The sequence below is a fragment of the Etheostoma cragini genome, chromosome 12 (assembly GCF_013103735.1).
Source record: "Etheostoma cragini isolate CJK2018 chromosome 12, CSU_Ecrag_1.0, whole genome shotgun sequence".
NCBI lineage: Eukaryota > Metazoa > Chordata > Actinopteri > Perciformes > Percidae > Etheostoma > Etheostoma cragini.
This window is the reverse complement of record NC_048418.1, coordinates 10,085,890-10,105,626: the sequence shown is the minus strand read 5'-3', so window position 1 is coordinate 10,105,626 and position 19,737 is coordinate 10,085,890. Positions and strand designations below refer to the sequence as shown.

Genomic DNA, 19,737 nt, shown 5'->3' with positions numbered 1-19,737 from the left:
CCCGTCTGTACCACTGACACGGGGGGGGGGGGGGGGGGGGGGGGGGGGGGGGGGGGGGTATTCCTCTTGCTGTTAAACAATTCAAGACAGCCTCACAGACGTCCCCCCCGTGTTTGGCCTTTTAGTGGTATCAACTGAATAATTTCTCCTTGTGGCCCAGTAGAGTTTACATACCGGCAGAACAGCGCAATTTGTTCAATATCACCTTAGTCTTTAGATTCATCACAGGCAATTGAGGAGGCCACAGCTGACTTGATGTCTTTAATTTGCTGTACAAACTTAAATAAAATACATTTTAATTAAATATTCATTAAGTATTTTTTAAAAGCTGAGCTGCATCAGAGGGATCAAAGAGCCGCAGGTTGCCGACCCCTGGTTTAGGGCAATGAAATAAACACAGAAGACTGGGGCTGCAAGGATGACCGCGAATGAATTGTCAACAACTTTGACAATCGATTAATTGTCAAAGTCATTTATCAAGAATTAAAGGCAAAATACTTTCTGAAAATATGAGGAATGTCTTTGAGTTTTTTGACTGTTCGGCCAAACCAAAAAAGTAATTTGAAGATTTGAACGTGTGTGTGTGTGTGTGTGTGTGTGTGTGTGTGTGTGTGTGTGTGTGTGTGTGTGTGTGTGTGTGTGTGTGTGTGTGTGTGTGTGTGTGTGTGTGTGTGTGTGTGTGTGTGTGTGTGTGTGTGTGTGTGTGTGTGTGTGTGTGTGTGTGTGTGTGTGTGTGTGTGTGTGTGTGTGTGTGTGTGTGTGTGTGTGTGTGTGTGTGTGTGTCAAGGAGTAAACCTCTATATATGGGCAACTGTTCTACCAACTGAGCTATCCGGGCACCCAGAAATAAGCAGTTTAATCAGTATTGAAAATAATTGTTTTTTGTGTCACTGCAAACCACCAAAGGTTAGCAAAGCTTGGTTGTTCTGGGAAAGCATGGTATATTGACCATGACAAAGACTTAAGACCCAAAATGTATCTAGTTGACTTGTTTGTTTTTTGTTGCAATTTTCCCCACATCGGAACACAAACAACGTTTTAGTATTTGCTATTAAATGTATTACAAAATAAAACATGATCCACCTGCAGGCTTGAGGGCTATATAGGCATTTTAATGAACTTGTGTAGAAGAGTGAAAAATCTCTAGTTCAGTGTCTTTTAATCCTTGTGTTGTCTACCTGTCAAAATTGAAAATCAACACTTTCTTTTTTCTTTTTTTTTCAACACTGGACGCTTTTTTGACGTTTTCAACACTACTTAACACTAAGTTATTAACTTTAGTTTTACAGTTATTTTTGGAATATATGGTAAATAAACCTAAATTATAGGAAAGTATTCCTATTGTTTGAGATTGAAAAGCAAAAATTAGGAATTATTTAGAGTTAAATTAAAGGAATGTATGTGTCAACTTTTACTCAATACTATTTCAAAACAACTTCACTGTTTTTTTTCAAATGCTATAAATTTGAATAAGACACCCCAAAATGAATGAAAGTAGAGATTTGTACTTGCCAAAGAGCATTGTGTGGAATCAATCACGTTATTTTAGGTAGTTAAAAAGAACCGTGATATAGGAAAACGGTGATCTCTGCTATGAAGAAGAGTGTAGCCTGCAGCCTGTCCCTTTCATGCCCAAGACAGCCCAAGTAGCTACTGATGTTATCTGAACATTAAGTGCTTGGCCCAAACATCCTTCAGGGCTCACTATCTAATTACTCCACAGATTGAATTTCTAGTGCTTCCAAACTGCAGGGGGACTGTCTGTGACTTGAGGCAGATTCTTGCTTATTCCCTAATGTACTAGTTGAAAGGAGACGGTGTCACTAGCTGTAGATGCAAACATATTGAAGACTAAATCGTTGGCAATTTACCTGCACTAGCTTGAAGCTGCACCACCACTGGTCTGTTTATGGATATAACTAGAGTCCGAGCGACAAACACACATACATATATATGTGTGTTTTTACAGGGCTGAACGATTATGGCCAAAATGATAATCACGATTATTTTGATCAATATTGTGATCACGATTATTGTCACAATTATTTGTTGATTTTAACCAAAACAAATTTTATCGTCACATAGTTTCAGAGAGACGGCTGACTCATTATTAACGGTTCCATCACGGTTTGAAGGCGGATACACACGTGTGTATGAAATGTCTGTATCGTCACTGCGCTGCATTTTTATGAACTATGATATTCTGGCCATGGGTCACATCTCTGGCCCAGGTCCAGCAGCTCCGTCTCACACGCTGTTACTCTACCAACTGAAGTTAGTTGCATTCAATAACTTCTTCTGTGTTCTTCGCCATGGCTGCCGCAATAGCAGAGTTACCAGCGGAAGCACTGGTACAAATACAGGTTTGCCCCTCATATTTAACAATATACAGCTGTGTTAATAACAATTCACATTGTAGACAAATGTCAGAAGTGTCGACTGCGCTGTGTGGCCAGGCTGCGCGGAGAGTAAGAGGAGAGAGATCAGAGGAGAGAGCCAGCACAGGCACAACTTTACAGAAGAAATGTGTTATGTAACGCAAGATTAAACCATATCCATATAAACAGCGTTGCAGAGGATGCAAGGACATTATGTGCACCGGTGCGTCCTAGAGGAAAAATATTACTCGCGCCCTAGAGCCCGTGAGCTAATAGAAGCTGACAGAAGCTAAATAGCCGGTGGTTGTCTGAATAACACAGACGGGACAAGATGTTGCGTTTACTGGTAAACTGGTAAACCTTGAGACCGACGTATAATCGACTATTGTTGAATTTTCCTCCCGTTACTCTGTCCTCTGTGACTGTCTACATCTAGAAACTAAGCTGCGCGATGCAGGGAACAACTGACTGGAACATGAGCAGAGTGGGGTTTGTGGAGCGGTAGATGCGCTGTGCAAAAGAAAACGGAGCGTTCTATAAAAAATGTAGCGTTTAAAAAAAATCGCTCAATCACGCAAATTTGATGGTGGGAAGTCACAATTGTGATTGGGATATATGGATACGCACACACAGTACCAGCCAAAAGTTTATATTCTAGTTTGAAAAAAAAAATAGAATATAAGACATGTTTTTAGTTATTTTGTACATCAATTATTCATAGTTTTGATGCCTTCAGTGATTATCTACAATGTAAATAGTCATGAAAATAAAGGAAATGCATTGAATGAAAAGGTGTGTCCAAACTTTTGGCCTGATCACCGACCAAATGACGTCAATATTACTGAGTATTGGTTCACGAAAAATCCAACAGTGCCAAATTTTTCTTTGAATTTAAAAAAAGACCATCACTGGATTAAGTTTTAAGGCGCCCATGTTATGCTCATTTTCAGGTTCATAGCTGTATTTTGAGGTTGTACCAGAATAGGTTTACATGGTTTAATTTTCAAAAAACACCATGTTTTTGTTGTACCGCACATTGCTGCAGATCCTGTTTTCACCCTGTGTGTTTCGGCCTCTTGAGTTAGGTACAGAGTGAGACATCTCACTTGTTTTAGCTACAAAGTGAGACATCTAGCTTCTACTATCTTTGCTGGTAGTCGCAGATGTGCAGTAATTTGGTAATGATAACATCAATATTTAAGTTTTTCCTACTTTGGTCAGTACAAGGCAAGATTAGCTGGGAGACTTCTTCTAAATAAGGGGCACTTGTGGAATACCTGCAGAACAGGGACATGGAAGTAGTTCTTTTGTAGATTATGGTGAACTAGTGTGTGTTGTAGCAGTGTTTTGCCATTAAGAACGAGCTAGCATGCTATCGCTACCATGTGCTACTGTTAGCCACCTCTTCTTGGCTAGTAAAGTAGAAAACCGTGCAGATTTTGAACAGCTCCCCTGGAGACTGAAGGCAGAGGACATTCAGAAACCTGTATCTCACTCAAAACAGCATGGATAGTTTTGTATCCAAGTTTTTATGTGTGTGGAAGCACCAGAGACCCCAAATAGCACCAAATCCCAGAAAACGTTTTCATAAAATAGAAATCTACAATTTTAAAGTGCCTGTCATTTGCATGCAGCCAATATTAAGAAGTCAAAAGGCCAACCGTTCAAAAGTCACCACGGCCAGATGCTAGACAGGAAGAAAAACAAGCAGTGTTTGTTCTGAGATTTCTTCTTATGATCTGCTGTGTGTTTCAGCATGTAACTGAAATTTGAACATGCTCAGGCTCACAGCCCCACTGACACAGCAGTGGGGCTTTTATCATGGTGTGGAAAAATTGAAGTATGAAAATGTTTGATGAGGAGATGAAATAGAGCAGGATTTGACTTGTGACTCATAACGGGCTGAAATGAAAGAGCAGCAGAAGCAGAACGAGGTGATGAATAGATCCATTATGGGCTGGGCGATGAAGCAAAAAAGTTTAACAAAATGTTAATGCCCGTATCAATGTTAGTTCACAAAGCTGCACATGCATGACGTTGGATGGCTGACATGATATTTCATACCCTTGAGATGATGGTATACTGTGTACACTGAGGTAACTACCTGATTAAAGGCTCTGGTTGTATCAGGTCTCCATTGCATTAGGGTATTATTGCATTTGTTTACTGGATTAGCCAAAAACAGATTTATTCATTTATTTTTATTTACAGACATCTTTCTCAATTTAGGTTCCAGAAAGGTACTATATCAACATAAATGTTGATGTTTGTTGTGAAATCACTCTATAAATGATCTATATGGCCCACTCATGTGGTTTACCATAGAATGATGACCAAATAGCTCACATTTCTCCTTGATTAACATATGTTATGTAGGGTTTTCAGTAACAAAAGCAAGACGAGGAGTCTATCGCCATGCTCTGTGAGGCTGTACTTAGACACTTGGTACTCTGTGATATCAAGGAACCACAATTGGACAATTTGAAAATGTTAGCAATCGCCAAACCTAGTATAATGTTTAATGTGTTCACCATTCTAACGTTAGTATGCTAACATTTGCTAAATGGTACTAAACACAAAGTAGAGCTGATGGTAATGTCATTAGTTTTGCAGGTATTTAATCTGATGATAATAGCACTACAGTATATGACTAGTCATTGGATTAAACTCATTACAATTCATCCACCGGAGACTTTGAATATATGTATCCAATTTAATGGCAATCCCTGCAGTAGTTTTTGGTGAACCAACTGTCAAACCAACATTCCTCTTGGAACAATGCCACAACCATGGCAATTATTATAATTTACTTTATTCCATTCTCCTCCCCTTCCAGTATCTATACAACAAGGGCACCATAACTGCATCTTGATCTTAGGTTGATTATTTTGATTGGTTTAAAGAAATACAAGAAGCCCGAGCGTTTTTCCCCCTATAGCAGAATGATAATGGGTGCAGCCAGACAATTCTCCCGCACTGTGGAGATAGGTCGGACTATGTGTTGACTACCTATTTAGTGGATCCATATCCCTTTCAAAAGAATCCACATTAAACAGCCCTCATTGTGCCACGTTGAGGATGATGGATGATTCTCTGCTATTGTTGGCGCTGTGTGAATTGTCAGGAACAAGGCTGAGAGAAATTACAGCAATCTGACACAGCCAGGTCAGTGTTTCCTGTGTGAAATACACTGAGTCTTTGAAAAGACATAGACTGTATAAAACAGGATGAATATAACCTGAAGAACAAGATCAGACATTTTCAATATAAAAATCCAAAGGGGCATTCAGTCCTGTGTGTGGGTAAGAATGAAAATGTCTTGAAACCAAAGGCTTCTTCAGCATTAAGTCAGGAAGGGCTTTGTTTTCAGCGAAGTGGAAAATTGGATTTTCTCCGTTTATGACAAAATGTCAGATCACCTCTAGCTCTTCTCAGTGGGACCGGATTACATTAGCTCAGGGTCCAAGTCTCTATATTTAGGTTTTTGAACCAGTGGGTTTGTCAAAGACAACTACATTGTCCTTAAGGTCAGTTAGAGGCAGTCAGGTAAGGAAACAATGAGCAGGTCTTTTTCATTTGTGGTCTGTGAACACTTTCAACCAAAAATTAGAATGCCATACATACAATGCAATACATGTTAAGATATCTCACTGAAGTAACATGTGGAAAAGTGTAATTTTACATGTACATTCAGCATTCAACTAAGTACTGTTAAGTGACACTTGTTTTCTTCCTCTCAGGAGCGGCAGGAGGAGGACCAGGTGTCCCACAGGTCATCCACAAGTCGTCTGTCCAGGTCTCCTTTGCGAGGAGTGAAGAAGGTGAAGATCATGCAATGTAAAGTCACCCTGCTGGATGGCTCCGACTTCACACTCAATGTGGAGGTGAGATACAACGCCTTACATTTTGGTACAGGGTGCCCAGTGTTTCCCCTATAATTGTACAAGCATGGCAGGCCAACAGGGACCACCGGCACTTTTTAATGCCAACATTAACGTTTTATATCTATTGTGTTTTCTCTGTATTTATTCTGCAAACTGCAATACGGCGCGGCTCATTTTGTCAGTTAACTAAACAGGGGAAAAAACAGCTTACTCTATAAAACGCACTCAAGGTTAATTATAAACAGTAACGGAGTGTAACATAACACGATAAATAAACTGACATTCTTATGGACACACACACACACAAACAAAAGCTGTCATAATGGGATGTTTTTTAGAGAGAAAAAAATAGAGCATGGGTTGTTAATTATAATGGGTAAGAAAGAGAAAGGAGGGTGAGATGTTTGAGAGATGCAATGTAGCGGGAGAGATATCGAATTAAATGTTTTTAATTGAATTAACAAAGATAGTCGCATCACTATTTGTTGACCTGCGTAGAGCTGTGCTATTAAAACAATTTTTCCCTCAAACATTTGGTGTAAATGTGAGTGTCAGAGCTCATTTTTCCAATTATGAATTCAGGAATAAATCTCAATCGTGAACTTATTTGACATTCCACTTTTACATATTTCCCTCTTAACAATAGAAAATAGAGCCTTTAATAAAGACTTTAAATTTTGTACATTCCCAAAATGTGTTCAGGCTGAACAGGGAGCACCCGCTCTTCCTCCCCTAAAATCTCCTCTGAGCAGATTCCTCCCCACCAGGGGTTTGTAAAGAGGGATTAACGGTCTGTTTTGGAGGTGGTGAGGTGAGGGGTTCAGACTGTGAAATGGGAGCATTTGTTGGAGGAAATCAGTGTCATTGACTCTTTGTGTTGACATAATTACTGGATGTCCCACTGTGACAAAGGATTCTTAAGGACAGGGATCTGGAAATGGGCGTGAGTCTGGACTTCTTGCCCTGTGAGAAGGTGGCAGAAGGTGCAATTAATTTAGATGCTCAAGTAGCAGATAAAAACAAGCCATCTGAAGTCATGACCTTCGGCAGTGGTAAATTATGATTCACATTTTTGTCTGAATAGCAATCAAGTCTGCTTATTTCGCATGGTTGTGACAGGATCAGACACCTTTTTATATAGAGTAATACTATAAAATCGCTGTAAAAAATCGGATGACGCTAGCAGTTGGACAATACTTGCAATCACAGTAACCATAGCGATGTCTTCACACCGCTATATTCGAGACAATGGTTACACTAACTGAAAATGTTTCTTTAAAAGAAACATTCATTACAATAAAAAGCAAGAGACAACAAGTAGATCATTAGCTAATTAGTTGCGTGCTTACCACAGAAGTTGTCATAGCAACCAAGTCACAGTTACAGTCATGACCAGTTGGGAGTGCTTGCCTGAAACAAAACACAAAAAAACTGTTGTATGAAAGTTGAGGGTGAAACACAGCATACATAAGCTAAGTCAGCTCATGGTGTTTGACACAGTGATACAATTGAGGTCAAAGGATCCTCGGATAATTGCCACGGAGTCATCTTCCTCCCCCCAGTCTAATTTGAAGAGTCAACAGTGTCAAGATTTGACATCTCTATCCCCCTGAACCTGTACTTTTCCAGCTCAACTCCGTTTGAGCTTTCCTGTGGGGGGAAAGCTTGTTTCCTATCCTCATTTGCTGTGTCACAGAACTGCTGAACCTCCGCCGCTTCACTTCAGAGGGTGTTAGTCTCAGTGGAGGGGGATACAAATCCCGCATCACTCACTGTGTTGTTGTTATAAATCCTAGGCATATTTTTGAAAATCCCTCTAGTTCCGACGGACGTCTTTATCCTACCCCTAAAGTGCATGGCAGTGCATGCTAAAAGTTGTCTTAATTTAGAGCTGCAACAATTAGTCAATTAGTTGATAGACCGTCTATTTATAGAAGCTCTGGAACTCACTCCCACCTGACCTCCACAACATCAACTCTCTCCCCCTGTTTAAAACTAGACTAAAAACCCATCTGTTCCAGCTCGCTTATCTGTAAATACACTGTTCCTGTTTTGTTTTGTTTTTGTTTGTATGTTTTGTTTGTTTTTTTTTTGTTTTTTTTATTTGTTTTGTTATTACTACTTACACTTTTATGTTCCCTGTATCTGTCTTTTGTTGTCTGTAAAGCGTCCTTGAGTGTTAGAAAGGCGCTGTTAAATAAAATGTATTATTATTAGTTTTATTATAATCAGTTCATCGCTAAAGTAATTTGGTTTTAAGCAAAAAGCCAAACATTGTCTGGTTGCAGCGTCTCCAATCTGAGGATTTTCTGTTTTTATATAAGTGTAAACTGAATATCTTTGAGTTTTTGACTGTTGGTCCGACAAAACAAGACATCTGTTAAAGTCAACAAGGACCCTGAGAAAATGTTCAGTGTATTTCTTTACCATTTTACTTCAAAGTGGTCTAAAAAATGAATGGATAATGAAAATAATTGTTAGTTGCAGCCCTATACATGGTTTGGTGATGCAAGGTCCAGTACCTTTTTTTATAATCATTGTAATTCTCCGAGCTCACTGCAGCGACTGCCATGGTTTGCTGTCTATATTTAATCTTGAAATTGACCAAGAATGTTTCTTTCTAATTTGAGATCAAATTTCCTTCCAATGCCCTCCTGATCTCATGATCTCCTGAACAACCCCAGGGAAGACAGAATACAAGCCTGATTGAAGCCTCTGTCAAAGCGAGTCAGCAATAGTCTGACACAACTCTGCTAATTCCCTCAGCGATATTCTGGCAGGATTAACTCTCTGCCACCAGCGGCTTTATGGCTCTGTTCACAATCACGCACACTCCAGAGTTGTCATAAAAAGGATGAGCGTATGCTTTAAGTAATTGCTGCTACTACGTGCTACCAGGCAGATATGTATATTTATTTCCATCTGTACCCTCATGTCACAGACTCCATGTGAATATGTAGATGTGTTGTGATCCCTGCTGCTAAAATGAGCTGTGGCAGAGGTTGTCAATAAATCCAGAGGTGTGAGAAGCTGACTTTGGCTCTGTGCAGGAAGGAGGCGTGTGTGTTGTGGCAACTCTGGTCTTAAAATATATATTGTGAGGTGGCCAAATGAATTTGTGAAGTCCAACCGCCTCCAGTGGGGGCGTCGACAGAGCTCCAGCTGATGACATCCGGCGCCCAGCTAGAGACGTGCCATCGATTGGTTTTAAGCCTTCACATTGATGATGTTCACCTTGAGTTCAGGAATTTGAATGTGTATTTATACTATCATGCTTTTTATAGAAGGTATTGATTCAGAGTAACCTAATTGGTCAAATGCGGCTGCAATACCTTTGAGGTTTAGTCTCTGCAGGAAAGGCTCTTGAATGCATCATGAACTACTTATGGACTAAACTTTAAGTTATTGATTCTCAACTAGCGATGTAATGATTACCGGTCTAACGGTAAACCACGATAAAAATGTCGACAATAACGGTTAGGCCTGCAACTAACGATTATTTTAATAATCAATTAATCTGTTAAAAAAAAGCATTCATTTACAACACTTTATTCAAAAACAGAACTGAAAGTGCACATTTCCGTTCAAAGAATCTTCAGAAAGTGCACAAACAGGTTGCTCCTTGAACATTCTTGAGCTGTTAATGTAATAATTAAAAAAGAAAAACAAAGAGGCATCATCTTCAAACATCGTTGGAGGCCTCATGTCAATGACGAGCCTGTTGAATACTGTCCATCAAGACAGCAGCTTGCTGTTGTGTACATCAATTTACCATCAAGAAAACCTCTTATGGTTTGCTGTTTTTTCTGGAATAAAAAATATAGTATGTGTTTTAGCACAATTTACATCAACTCAACACATACTTACGTAAATATTTGTTGTCTTATTTAGTGGGTAAGGTAAGTAACCCATAGAGCAGACGCAGACAAGGTCACTTGAAGCTTATTCAGTAAATTATTACCATAATTTCAGTGCAAGTTAAGTTAATTTATAGACCACATTTAAACACATCTTAAGATGACCAAGTGCTATAAAAGAACTTTAAACTAAAATTTAAAAAGTACAACACATACAGTACATATATTTGTCAACAGTAACTGATATGGGTCAAAGCACAGAATATATACATGACAACAGATTGAAAAATGAATGAGCCAAATAGGCGAGTGAATAAAAATGTTGTTAGTCTTGTAAACCATACCACCGCTGCTTTGCTACTGTTATTAACCTGCTAACGCTAGCTTGTCAAGCTGGATGACGAGTAAACACCAGCACTAGAAGAGCTACTGGAGGGACGTTACGTTCCTCACTTCAAAACGGAACAAAAGTAGGATTCTGTAGTTACCCTGCTGTTGATCTGCATTCCTCCGCATCAAGACTCCAACATGGTTACGTTTTAGGTGTTGAATCATCACCATGGCCATCCCGTGCCATGCCATGTCGCGTTTGCATGTCTGCTATTTTAATTTTTTTTGCTCTGCTTTGTGTTTAACTCAATTTATTTATTTTTTATACTCAACACATTTATTTTATATACTTAACATCTCTGCAACTTATTGAGTGATGTAATAGTTGCAAATCGATAATGAAATTTCGTCGCCAACTCTTTTAATAATCACATTTTAACGATTTGTTGTTTCAGCCCTAATAATGATTACCATTTTCAATTAAAATGTTATTATTCCACGGTGTGGAAAGTTTTCATTTGTACAGTTTTACATTTTAATTTTGATGATGAAGAAAACAACAATGTAATTAATGTTTCTTTGATTTGTTTACACATTGTTCTTCATGTCTTAGCTTGAATATTTGGATTTGTATAATTTAAACCTTCACTACTGGAAATGTTCCTGACATATAAGCTGTTCACATGCTGAACCTTTGTTATTTTTATGTTAAAAGTTTCACTTTTGATAATGTCTTGCCTACTTTTGTAGTATCAGTGCTTTCTGAATATATTGAATACACTTTAAAAAATACCTTGATAATACAAAAAAACATGATAATTTTGGACAATGGACTGTGAGGTTAAATATTCATACAGTTACATCCCTATTTCTCAACACTTTGCCCTTTGCATGTAGGGACCAGAACACTTGAAGACGGTATATCTATATCTGAACTGCTTTATATCTGGACTGTTCTTGACCTGGACTTCTCTTTAATTTCCTCTGTACATCAGGTCTACCTTCTTCTCGTGGGAAGACATGTAGTTGGTTGAAACATTACTAAGAAAATCAAAGAGAGCTATGATTCCAGTGTGCTAGCACTCTCTGAATAGAAAAATAGAAATAGAACAAAATAAATTCAGAATTGAATAAATGCCGGTCTGTTAAGGACTCTTGAGCAAGCCTTAATACTTTTTGTCACACAGGACTGACTGAAAAGCAGTGTCTAGTATAAGCTATGTGTTGTTTTTATAATTGAATTTTTTAATTTCATGTTTTTTTTTTTGTTCAATTATCTCAATATAACTAATCCAATGGCATCATTTCATACCACAGGCTATGGCGCAGTTGGTACATTTATGTTTTATTTTTATTTTCTGTTGATAATTATTGAATAGGGTGTACTTTCACCAATTACATTACATTACAGTTCAGTTCATCTTAACATAAAATCAACAACAAATTATAACATCCTGTTTCTGTTTTTTGGCTTACTCCTTTTTAAATGAAACTCTTCTCGGCGATAAAAGGTGTGGTAATGCTGACTACTTTCCGTGTACCCTGTGTTGAATAAGTTTGTTTGTTTTTCTCTCTCACAGAAACGAGCCAAAGGCCAAGTGCTCTTTGATAAAATATGTGACCATCTCAATCTACTCGAGAGGGATTACTTTGGCATCACATGCAGAGATGTAGAGAATCAGAAGGTAAGGGAAAATGTATTTATGATTATAATCTGTTTTTATGAAGTTAACTGTCAATATGAATTATATATTAAAAGCAGCATTTTGAAAGAGTCAAATAAGCTAAATGGCATTCAATAACATCAAAGTTTAGTCAAATGTCTGTTTAAAAAAGAAGAAACTTTAGTTGTTAGTAATATGATGATTAATGCTTTTTGTCTGTGGTTGTCTCTTTCAGAATTGGCTAGACCCTTCCAAGGAGCTAAAGAAGCAGATCAGGAGTAAGTCTAATAATATATTAAGCCACTAAAGTGTTTTGTCTTGAACAGCAGATGTAATTTAATGTTCTCTCCTCACCTCAGCTGGTCCCTGGAACTTTGCTTTCAACGTCAAGTTTTACCCTCCAGACCCCTCCCAGCTGACTGAGGATATCACAAGGTGAGTAAGCAGCAACAGTAAATTAGAAGAATGACGTGATCACTGGCTAACATTGCTTCTTTAATGTTAAAAATGGTATCGCTGTTCCTCAGTGCTTATTAAAGGTGGACTTTGAGTTTATTTTTACTTGAATAATAAAGATGTTGTTTAATAAGGGAAAATAACGGATTATGCCAGTAAATTGTATTAAAAGGCTTATAAAGACAACTCATACATTGGATTTGATAACAAAAACACAATGACTTGACACGTTTTGTTTTCCATCTCTTCATCCTCTGTTAGGTACTACTTGTGTCTGCAGCTGAGGGATGATGTGGTTTCGGGCCGCCTGCCCTGCTCCTTTGCCACCCACACGGTACTGGGCTCCTACACAGTGCAGTCTGAACTGGGAGACTACGACCCTGAGGATTTAGGCAGCGACTACATAAGCGAACTACGCTTCGCACCCAATCAAACCAAAGAGCTAGAGGAGAAGGTCATGGAACTTCACAAGACCTACAAGTTAGTCTCGGCATCATTTCCTAAACATCTTTTCATACTAAGCTTAAGCTGTCCAGCACAACTTTTAAACGGTCACAGACCTGCCAAGAATGCACAGTTGGGTTATACACAGATCTTCCACTGGGAAAAGAATTAATAATAGATGGCAAACGTACTGGTGTGAGAAGGGTAATAGTAAAAAGTAATTCATGTGAGCGTGTCAACACAGAGCTTCTCTCATCTGGATGTTAGTGGTTGAACAGCAACCTGAGTGAATCTTTACATCCTGGAATAATAATCCGTTCTGAAAGGCAGCATGTCTCCAGACATTAGATTTGTGTTTTCCTATAAATGGAAATAGCTATACCTCCGTCTGAGCACTTCATTCGCCCTCTATAACAAGGATTTGTGTGTAATTTGATGCAGACCTGTGTAGCCTACTGGATGGAGTAAGACAACAACAGGGCAAGAATTAGGGTCTCTCTAAAGACCCATCTATGCTAAAAGTGGATGCGCTCATGGTACTCTGTTAAAAGCCTCTATTAAAAACCACAAATTTCCAAAAGCTTTTATGGAATAAAACTGAATTATCCTCGTTTTAGATCTTATTGGACTCTACTTGTTGAGACATCATCAAATCTCTCTTTGCTGTACTTGTTTGACCTCGTCTCATCTGTTATGTTCTGTTCTATCAGGGGAATGACACCAGCTGAAGCAGAGATGCACTTCCTGGAAAATGCCAAGAAGCTGTCCATGTATGGTGTAGACCTCCACCACGCTAAGGTAATAGGTCACTGCAAACTTTGTCTCTCACAAGTCAAACTAAATATCCAGTGAAAATTAAGATTTGGACACAGTTCATCACAGCTGTATATGCCAAGTTGCTTGTTTGGGGTGAAAAATCATACATTTTGAAGTTGTTAATGTAATTTTACAAGTTAACATGGAAAATGATGTAGCAGTTCATTAAAAGCAACTCCAATGTCCCTGATATCTCCAAGATGCATTAAGGAATATACAAGGAAATTTAATATAATTTTAGTATTTTCTTTAAAAGAATAGTTCAACATTTGGGGGATTATGGCTGTTTGCTTTATTGCTGAGACTTGGATATAAAGAGTCATAACCACTCTTATGTTTGTACGCAAAATATTAAAGCTACAGTCAGAAGTCTGTTAGCTTAGCTTAGCGCAAAGACCAAAAACAGGGAAACGGCTCTGACATAATCCACCTGTCAGGAACTCTACGGCTCACTAATTAACTTATTATATCTAGTTTGTTTGATCTGTACAAATCCAGTGTAAAAACAATACATTGTGGTTTTACAGTGCTTTAGAGGTGGATTTATTTTACTTTTTTAATCTTTGGATACATCCAGGCTAGCGGTTTCACCTTGCTTCTAGTCAGTGCAATGTCAGACCTTCCTACACAGCGCGGAGGAGGAGGGTCTGGCTAGTTCACACAGCATTCTGGCATGGGAGAAAAATGGGCTCTGGTTTCTTGGCATTTCTTTAAACCAATCACAATCGCCCTGGTGTGACGCAGAGCGCTGAACGGAGCAGGGGTACCTCTGCAAAATAGCCTTGGAAAGGAATTTTTTGGGGTGGAACATGTTGGTGGAGCAGTTTACCATAGTGCTCATAAAGCAGCCGAAGTTTAGAATGCCGCCACACACAAAAAACGCAGAAGGTAACAGACATCTTTCCCAAAAGGAGGACATTCGGCGGTACCTGAACAATCCCGGAGGTGTAACGTCGTCGATATAGATTACCTTGCTTCTAGTCTTTATGCTAAGCTAACCAACTGCTGGCTGTAGCTTCCTATTTACAGATACGAAAGTGGTATCCTCCTTCAAGTCTCACTCTCAGCAAGGAGGCAAATAAGCTAAGCCATTTTCAAAATGTATTTATTCCTTTAAGAAGTCAGTAGCCAGAATGTCAGTCATGACTTCAGTATTAGTGGGTGTTTCCAAGATGCATTACAAAGTATGCGAATGATTAAACGTAAACGTTTGTTTTATTTTTATGCTAGGTGAGACTAACACATTCCACTCATGCAGTCAACAGTGACGCTTGCTACCACCACACCGCTGCTTAAAAAACATCACAGCTGCCACAGTAATGCCTCAGTTAAACATGCCACTGCTGTTTGCTGATTGACCGACATGTCTCTGCTCCCTCTGTGGATTTGGGGAGGGCTAAAGTGTAGAGTGGAGGTGGGGTCTGGAGCCCAGCTTGACTTGAAGGATTTTCTTGGCATGTCTAATCCGTTAGCCAGATGGGATCAAACGCGTTGTTAGAACACAGGCAGTAAAAAAAATGATTTGGATTACAACTGCAAGACTGCTGTCATCATAAAATAAAATTAAAGTCATCAGTCTTGATATGAATCAGTCATCAAAAGCGCTTTGAAAGTCAAAATGGTGGTAGATGTTAGCGATGGAGAGGATATTGCCTTCACAGAATGGAGATGACAGAGAGGAGGAAGTGCCCTTGATCAAATTGAGTAGACGTCAACGCTCAGTGTTGGATATGTGAGTCAGATTTGATACACAAGAAAAATATGTACATATCAGACCAGCATCCCTCTTTTGTCTTTTCTCCTCTCTCATCAAATGCAAAGTTGGTAGGGAGTCTCAATGAATGCTTGGCTCCAGCTGAGGGAGAGGTAAGAGGCTGCATCTCATGTGCGTGCGTGTGTGTGTGTGAGTTCTACTTGTGCATGGTTACATACAAAGTTGTCATTTCAACATCCCATTAAGATTGATTCTTCCTGCTTTGGACCAGCGCTTCCCTCTCAAAACATCATTGGTTTCACCTGCGCATCTCATGCATCTTGTGCAGTGAAGAGCATCATTCGTGCTTCAGCCACCATTTCCCAAGACTTCACTGTTTCTGTTGCCGGTGCCCCTTAAGTCTTTATTCGGCGTCACTACAGCCTGCATAGAGAAGATAAGAGTACCATATGCCTGATTCCACTCTCCACCTGCCTGTTTTAACCTGTTTTTTTTATCACAAACTTGGCTTTGTTAAATTCTACTTTACCCTGCCATGCACTAGCTCCTGGGCCTCTTTTGTATTCTGTAGAGTTAAGCGAAGAGAAATATTGTGGTCAGTGGCTTCTTCCTTGAGATTGTCAAGGATCCTGTGTTACCAAAGTGACACATGTGAAGAATTTCATAAAACGTTGTTGTTGTTGTTTTTTTGTGCCTGTTGTGTTGTTTCCAGGACTCTGAGGGCGTGGAGATCATGTTGGGAGTTTGTTCAAGTGGCCTGCTTATCTACAGAGACAGGTTGCGGATCAACAGGTTCGCTTGGCCCAAAATCCTTAAAATCTCCTACAAAAGGAACAACTTCTACATCAAAATCCGACCCGGCGAGGTATGAACAATAACAGTTATAGATATTTAAATATGCATTTATTTATAGTGGTGTCCAGAGCTGATCTGCTGGGTCTGCATCGAGGGTAAACAAGGCATTTATTTGATCTGCTCCAAAGTCTGATCCATATCTGATTCTTTGTTAGGTGTAACCAGTTTGGCTACTGTTAAATTGGCCTCTATTTCAGCAACATTTTATTCACCAAACTTCTAAAGTGCTGCTGTTTTGAAGTTCTGAACTTTCTGAAGAAAAAGAGATGCTGTCTTACTTCTGTCTTAACATTTCCTGTCTTAAAATGTGCTGACCCAACAGATCCACACTGAAATGAAACTGAAATGAAATTTACTTATATTCTATAAAGGAAATCCCCTGATGCTGTACATCTTATATAAACTGGCATTGCTAAGTGGGCACTTGGCTAAGGAAAATATCTGTGGTGAAAATAATGGGACTGCGATATCAATATTTATATAATGTTATTATTAAAGCAGGTCAATTTTTTTCTAAACAATTGGTTACATGTTAGCATTAACATGGAAACATACATTAATTTAAAAAAAGGATACAAAAAAAATGAATAAACAAGTTCAAAGTTGCCTGTATAGTTAGTCTGACCAAAGTGTGTTCTCCCTCTTGCAGTTTGAGCAGTTTGAAAGCACAATTGGTTTCAAGCTTCCAAATCATCGTGCTGCCAAACGGCTCTGGAAGGTCTGTGTCGAGCACCATACCTTCTTCAGGTAAGAAACAAGATCTTTGAGTGTGATAGGAAACAGCTTTTAAAGCTGCTGTAGGTACCTTATTTAAAAAAAAAACTTGTCAGCAAAATCTCATATTTCTCTAATTGAGATGGCTAATGTCATGTGCTGTTCTGGTACATGGTCACTGATTAACAACATTCAGCCAATACTCTTCACAGTCCTGTAAACATGAGTTTTTTGATAATCACCGTAGATGATTTCTTTGTAGTGAAATAATGACAGTTCTCAGGCTGTTAGTAGTTGTTGGCATTTGGACAACATGTGAAGCTGCTTTGTGCTGCTTTAAGCAAAAAAATATCTCTTGGGTTCTTTTGAGTAGTGAGCCAAGCCTTAGGGCCCTCTGGAAACTTTTCAAATGAGTAGAATTTCTAATGTTTTACAGAGCATAGCGTAAATCTGTGTGGTTCTGTCTTGAGTAATATGCGTATTTGTTACTAATGGCAGGCTCGTATCCCCTGATGCACCGCCGAAGAAGTTCCTGACCCTCGGCTCTAAGTTTCGTTACAGCGGCAGAACGCAGGCTCAGACCCGCAGGGCCAGCTCTCAGATCATCAGACCTGCTCCCTTCTTTGAACGCTTCTCTAGCAAACGCTACAACATGTCCCGCAGCTTAGATGGAGGTGAGGAGCAGTTGAGAGTTTTGATAAAGTGCCAAGTTGAAATGTTGTTAACCAATGACTAGGGATAACTGAAATTTTGCTATAACCACTGACAATATCTATGGTGTCCTGATTCCTGCATTGTTGCCCTGTGACGACAAATTCTGTGTGCGTGCGTGCATGCGCATCTACTGTGTGAGCTGTTAAAATGTCCGAGGAAACTGACATTCTTATCCAGCCTTATATCTGCCATTAAATCGCCTTAAGTTAGCGATGTGATTACATCTGTGGACCAAAACAGTTTAAACTCCCCGGGGGTAGTTCACAACGTGCTACTCTTTACTTTTGGAATCTTGCAGAGATTTCATATGACCAACTGAGGGCCTGTCACTCATGCTCTCTGTCTGCATAGTTCCCCCATTTCAATGTTATAGATGACTTTTAATAGCCTATAAAAACAAACTGGATGTAGTTGATGATGATAATAATATTTTAATTTATTAGCTATGTTAAATAATGTTCTAAAATTATGTATACTTTAGGCCTCTCTTTTTCTCTCTGTCTCTTTCTCAATTTTCAATTTCATGTTGCTTTATTGGCATGACAAAAAATACATCTGTGTTACCAAATAATAAGAACAAACATACACATAAACAACAACAAAGAGTAAATACATCTGATATAATAATACAAGTAAACAGGATACTTATTACATAATTGTAGGTACTAAACAAATTATGTGCATGTCCCTCAAAGGGTAGTTTGATACAATTTGAAAACATATATGTATATATATAAACTTATAACCTTCTCTATTTATTTAGTGTTGTATTGTGGCAGGAGCAGACATATTTAGCTACTATCCATGCTTTTATCTTGTCCTAATAAAAAAAGGAATAGTTTTATCCTCAGTGTAGGTAGTGAAGCCTGTTATATGTTTTTCAAATGTTTGGAAATATTTGGTTTTTAAGTCTTCATATTTGGGACATGTACATAGGAAATGTAATTCTGTTTCAATACATGTCTACATGTGTACATTGTCTCTTGCTTTCTTTAAAACAAATACGTATTTATTCCCTGATTTATAATCGTGATATTAAAATCTCATATCGTGAAATTTCTACCATGGACTTGTTTATTTATCCAGTTTATTTTGATCAGGGCTATTTTTGGAAGCTCCTTTGTGCTAGCTGGACACATTTTTCAGATGTTCCTAATTTTAGATGATTGTTCATCGTGTTTTTTTCTAAACTTACCTTGCAACTGAAAACCTGCAAAGTTTAAATGTCTGGCACACTTTTGCAGTGCAGTGAGAAAGTTTTTTACAAAGTTTTTCTAACAACAATCTGCAGGAACAAATGAAACCCTTTATTCCCCTGTTGGTGTCCAATAAACGTCACTGATTCCAGCCTGTAACATCTATCTTTGTCCTTCAGCACCAATTATGGAGAACCATGAGACTCTAATGAAGAACAGTGCAGCTGACGGGGCGGCCAAAGTCATCACAAAGGGAGACATCATCACCACGGTAACAACAGAGAAGAAGGCGGAGGAAGAAAAGGCGGAGCAGGAGGATGCTCAAATGGAAGCTGGAGAGACGCCAGAACCCATGGCCACAACGCCGCTCAGACAAGACGTGAAGGTAAACCGCTGTCTACCAGATGTGCAGTGCAGTCAGAGCTGCATTTAATATGGATAAAGGAACTTTCTACGTAGACGCTTGAGTTGTCTTTGTATTTGGTCTAAAGCGGGATGATAAATGAATATATACAGGTATGCCCAGGGTTGTCAAAGAAAGCGATGTTTCTTAGAAGCTGCTGCAATTTAGTTTTTAGTCCTTTTTTGAGATTTTCCTTTAGTTTTCTCCTTTAGTAGACTTTTATTAATGGCTGATGAGAATTTCCCAGTTGATTTCACTTTAACCCACTGCAGCAGACTAGGCCTAAGTGCTTCTTTTCATCTTGTGTGCGCT

At 38.9% G+C, this 19,737-nt stretch overlaps 1 protein-coding gene across 25 annotated transcripts in view; it reads left to right on the top strand.

Annotated features, from left to right (window-relative positions):
• Positions 1-19,737, top strand: part of epb41l3b (erythrocyte membrane protein band 4.1-like 3b) — a 57,136-nt gene that overhangs the window by 21,140 nt on the left and 16,259 nt on the right. For 22 of the 25 annotated variants that reach the window (XR_004658682.1, XM_034887070.1, XM_034887061.1 and 19 more), the window contains exons 3-13: positions 6,119-6,262; positions 12,030-12,134; positions 12,349-12,391; positions 12,473-12,548; positions 12,831-13,049; positions 13,724-13,811; positions 15,651-15,695; positions 16,256-16,408; positions 17,048-17,145; positions 17,611-17,786; positions 19,202-19,407. Coding sequence is in view for 24 of the 25 variants with exons in the window: in XM_034887061.1 (XP_034742952.1) it covers positions 6,119-6,262; positions 12,030-12,134; positions 12,349-12,391; positions 12,473-12,548; positions 12,831-13,049; positions 13,724-13,811; positions 15,651-15,695; positions 16,256-16,408; positions 17,048-17,145; positions 17,611-17,786; positions 19,202-19,407 (1,353 nt within the window). In the remaining variant the exon portion in view is untranslated. The remainder of the gene's footprint in view (positions 1-6,118; positions 6,263-12,029; positions 12,135-12,348; positions 12,392-12,472; positions 12,549-12,830; positions 13,050-13,723; positions 13,812-15,650; positions 15,696-16,255; positions 16,409-17,047; positions 17,146-17,610; positions 17,787-19,201; positions 19,408-19,737) is intronic. The other 3 variants (XM_034887066.1, XM_034887074.1, XM_034887069.1) reach the window with 1 other exon arrangement.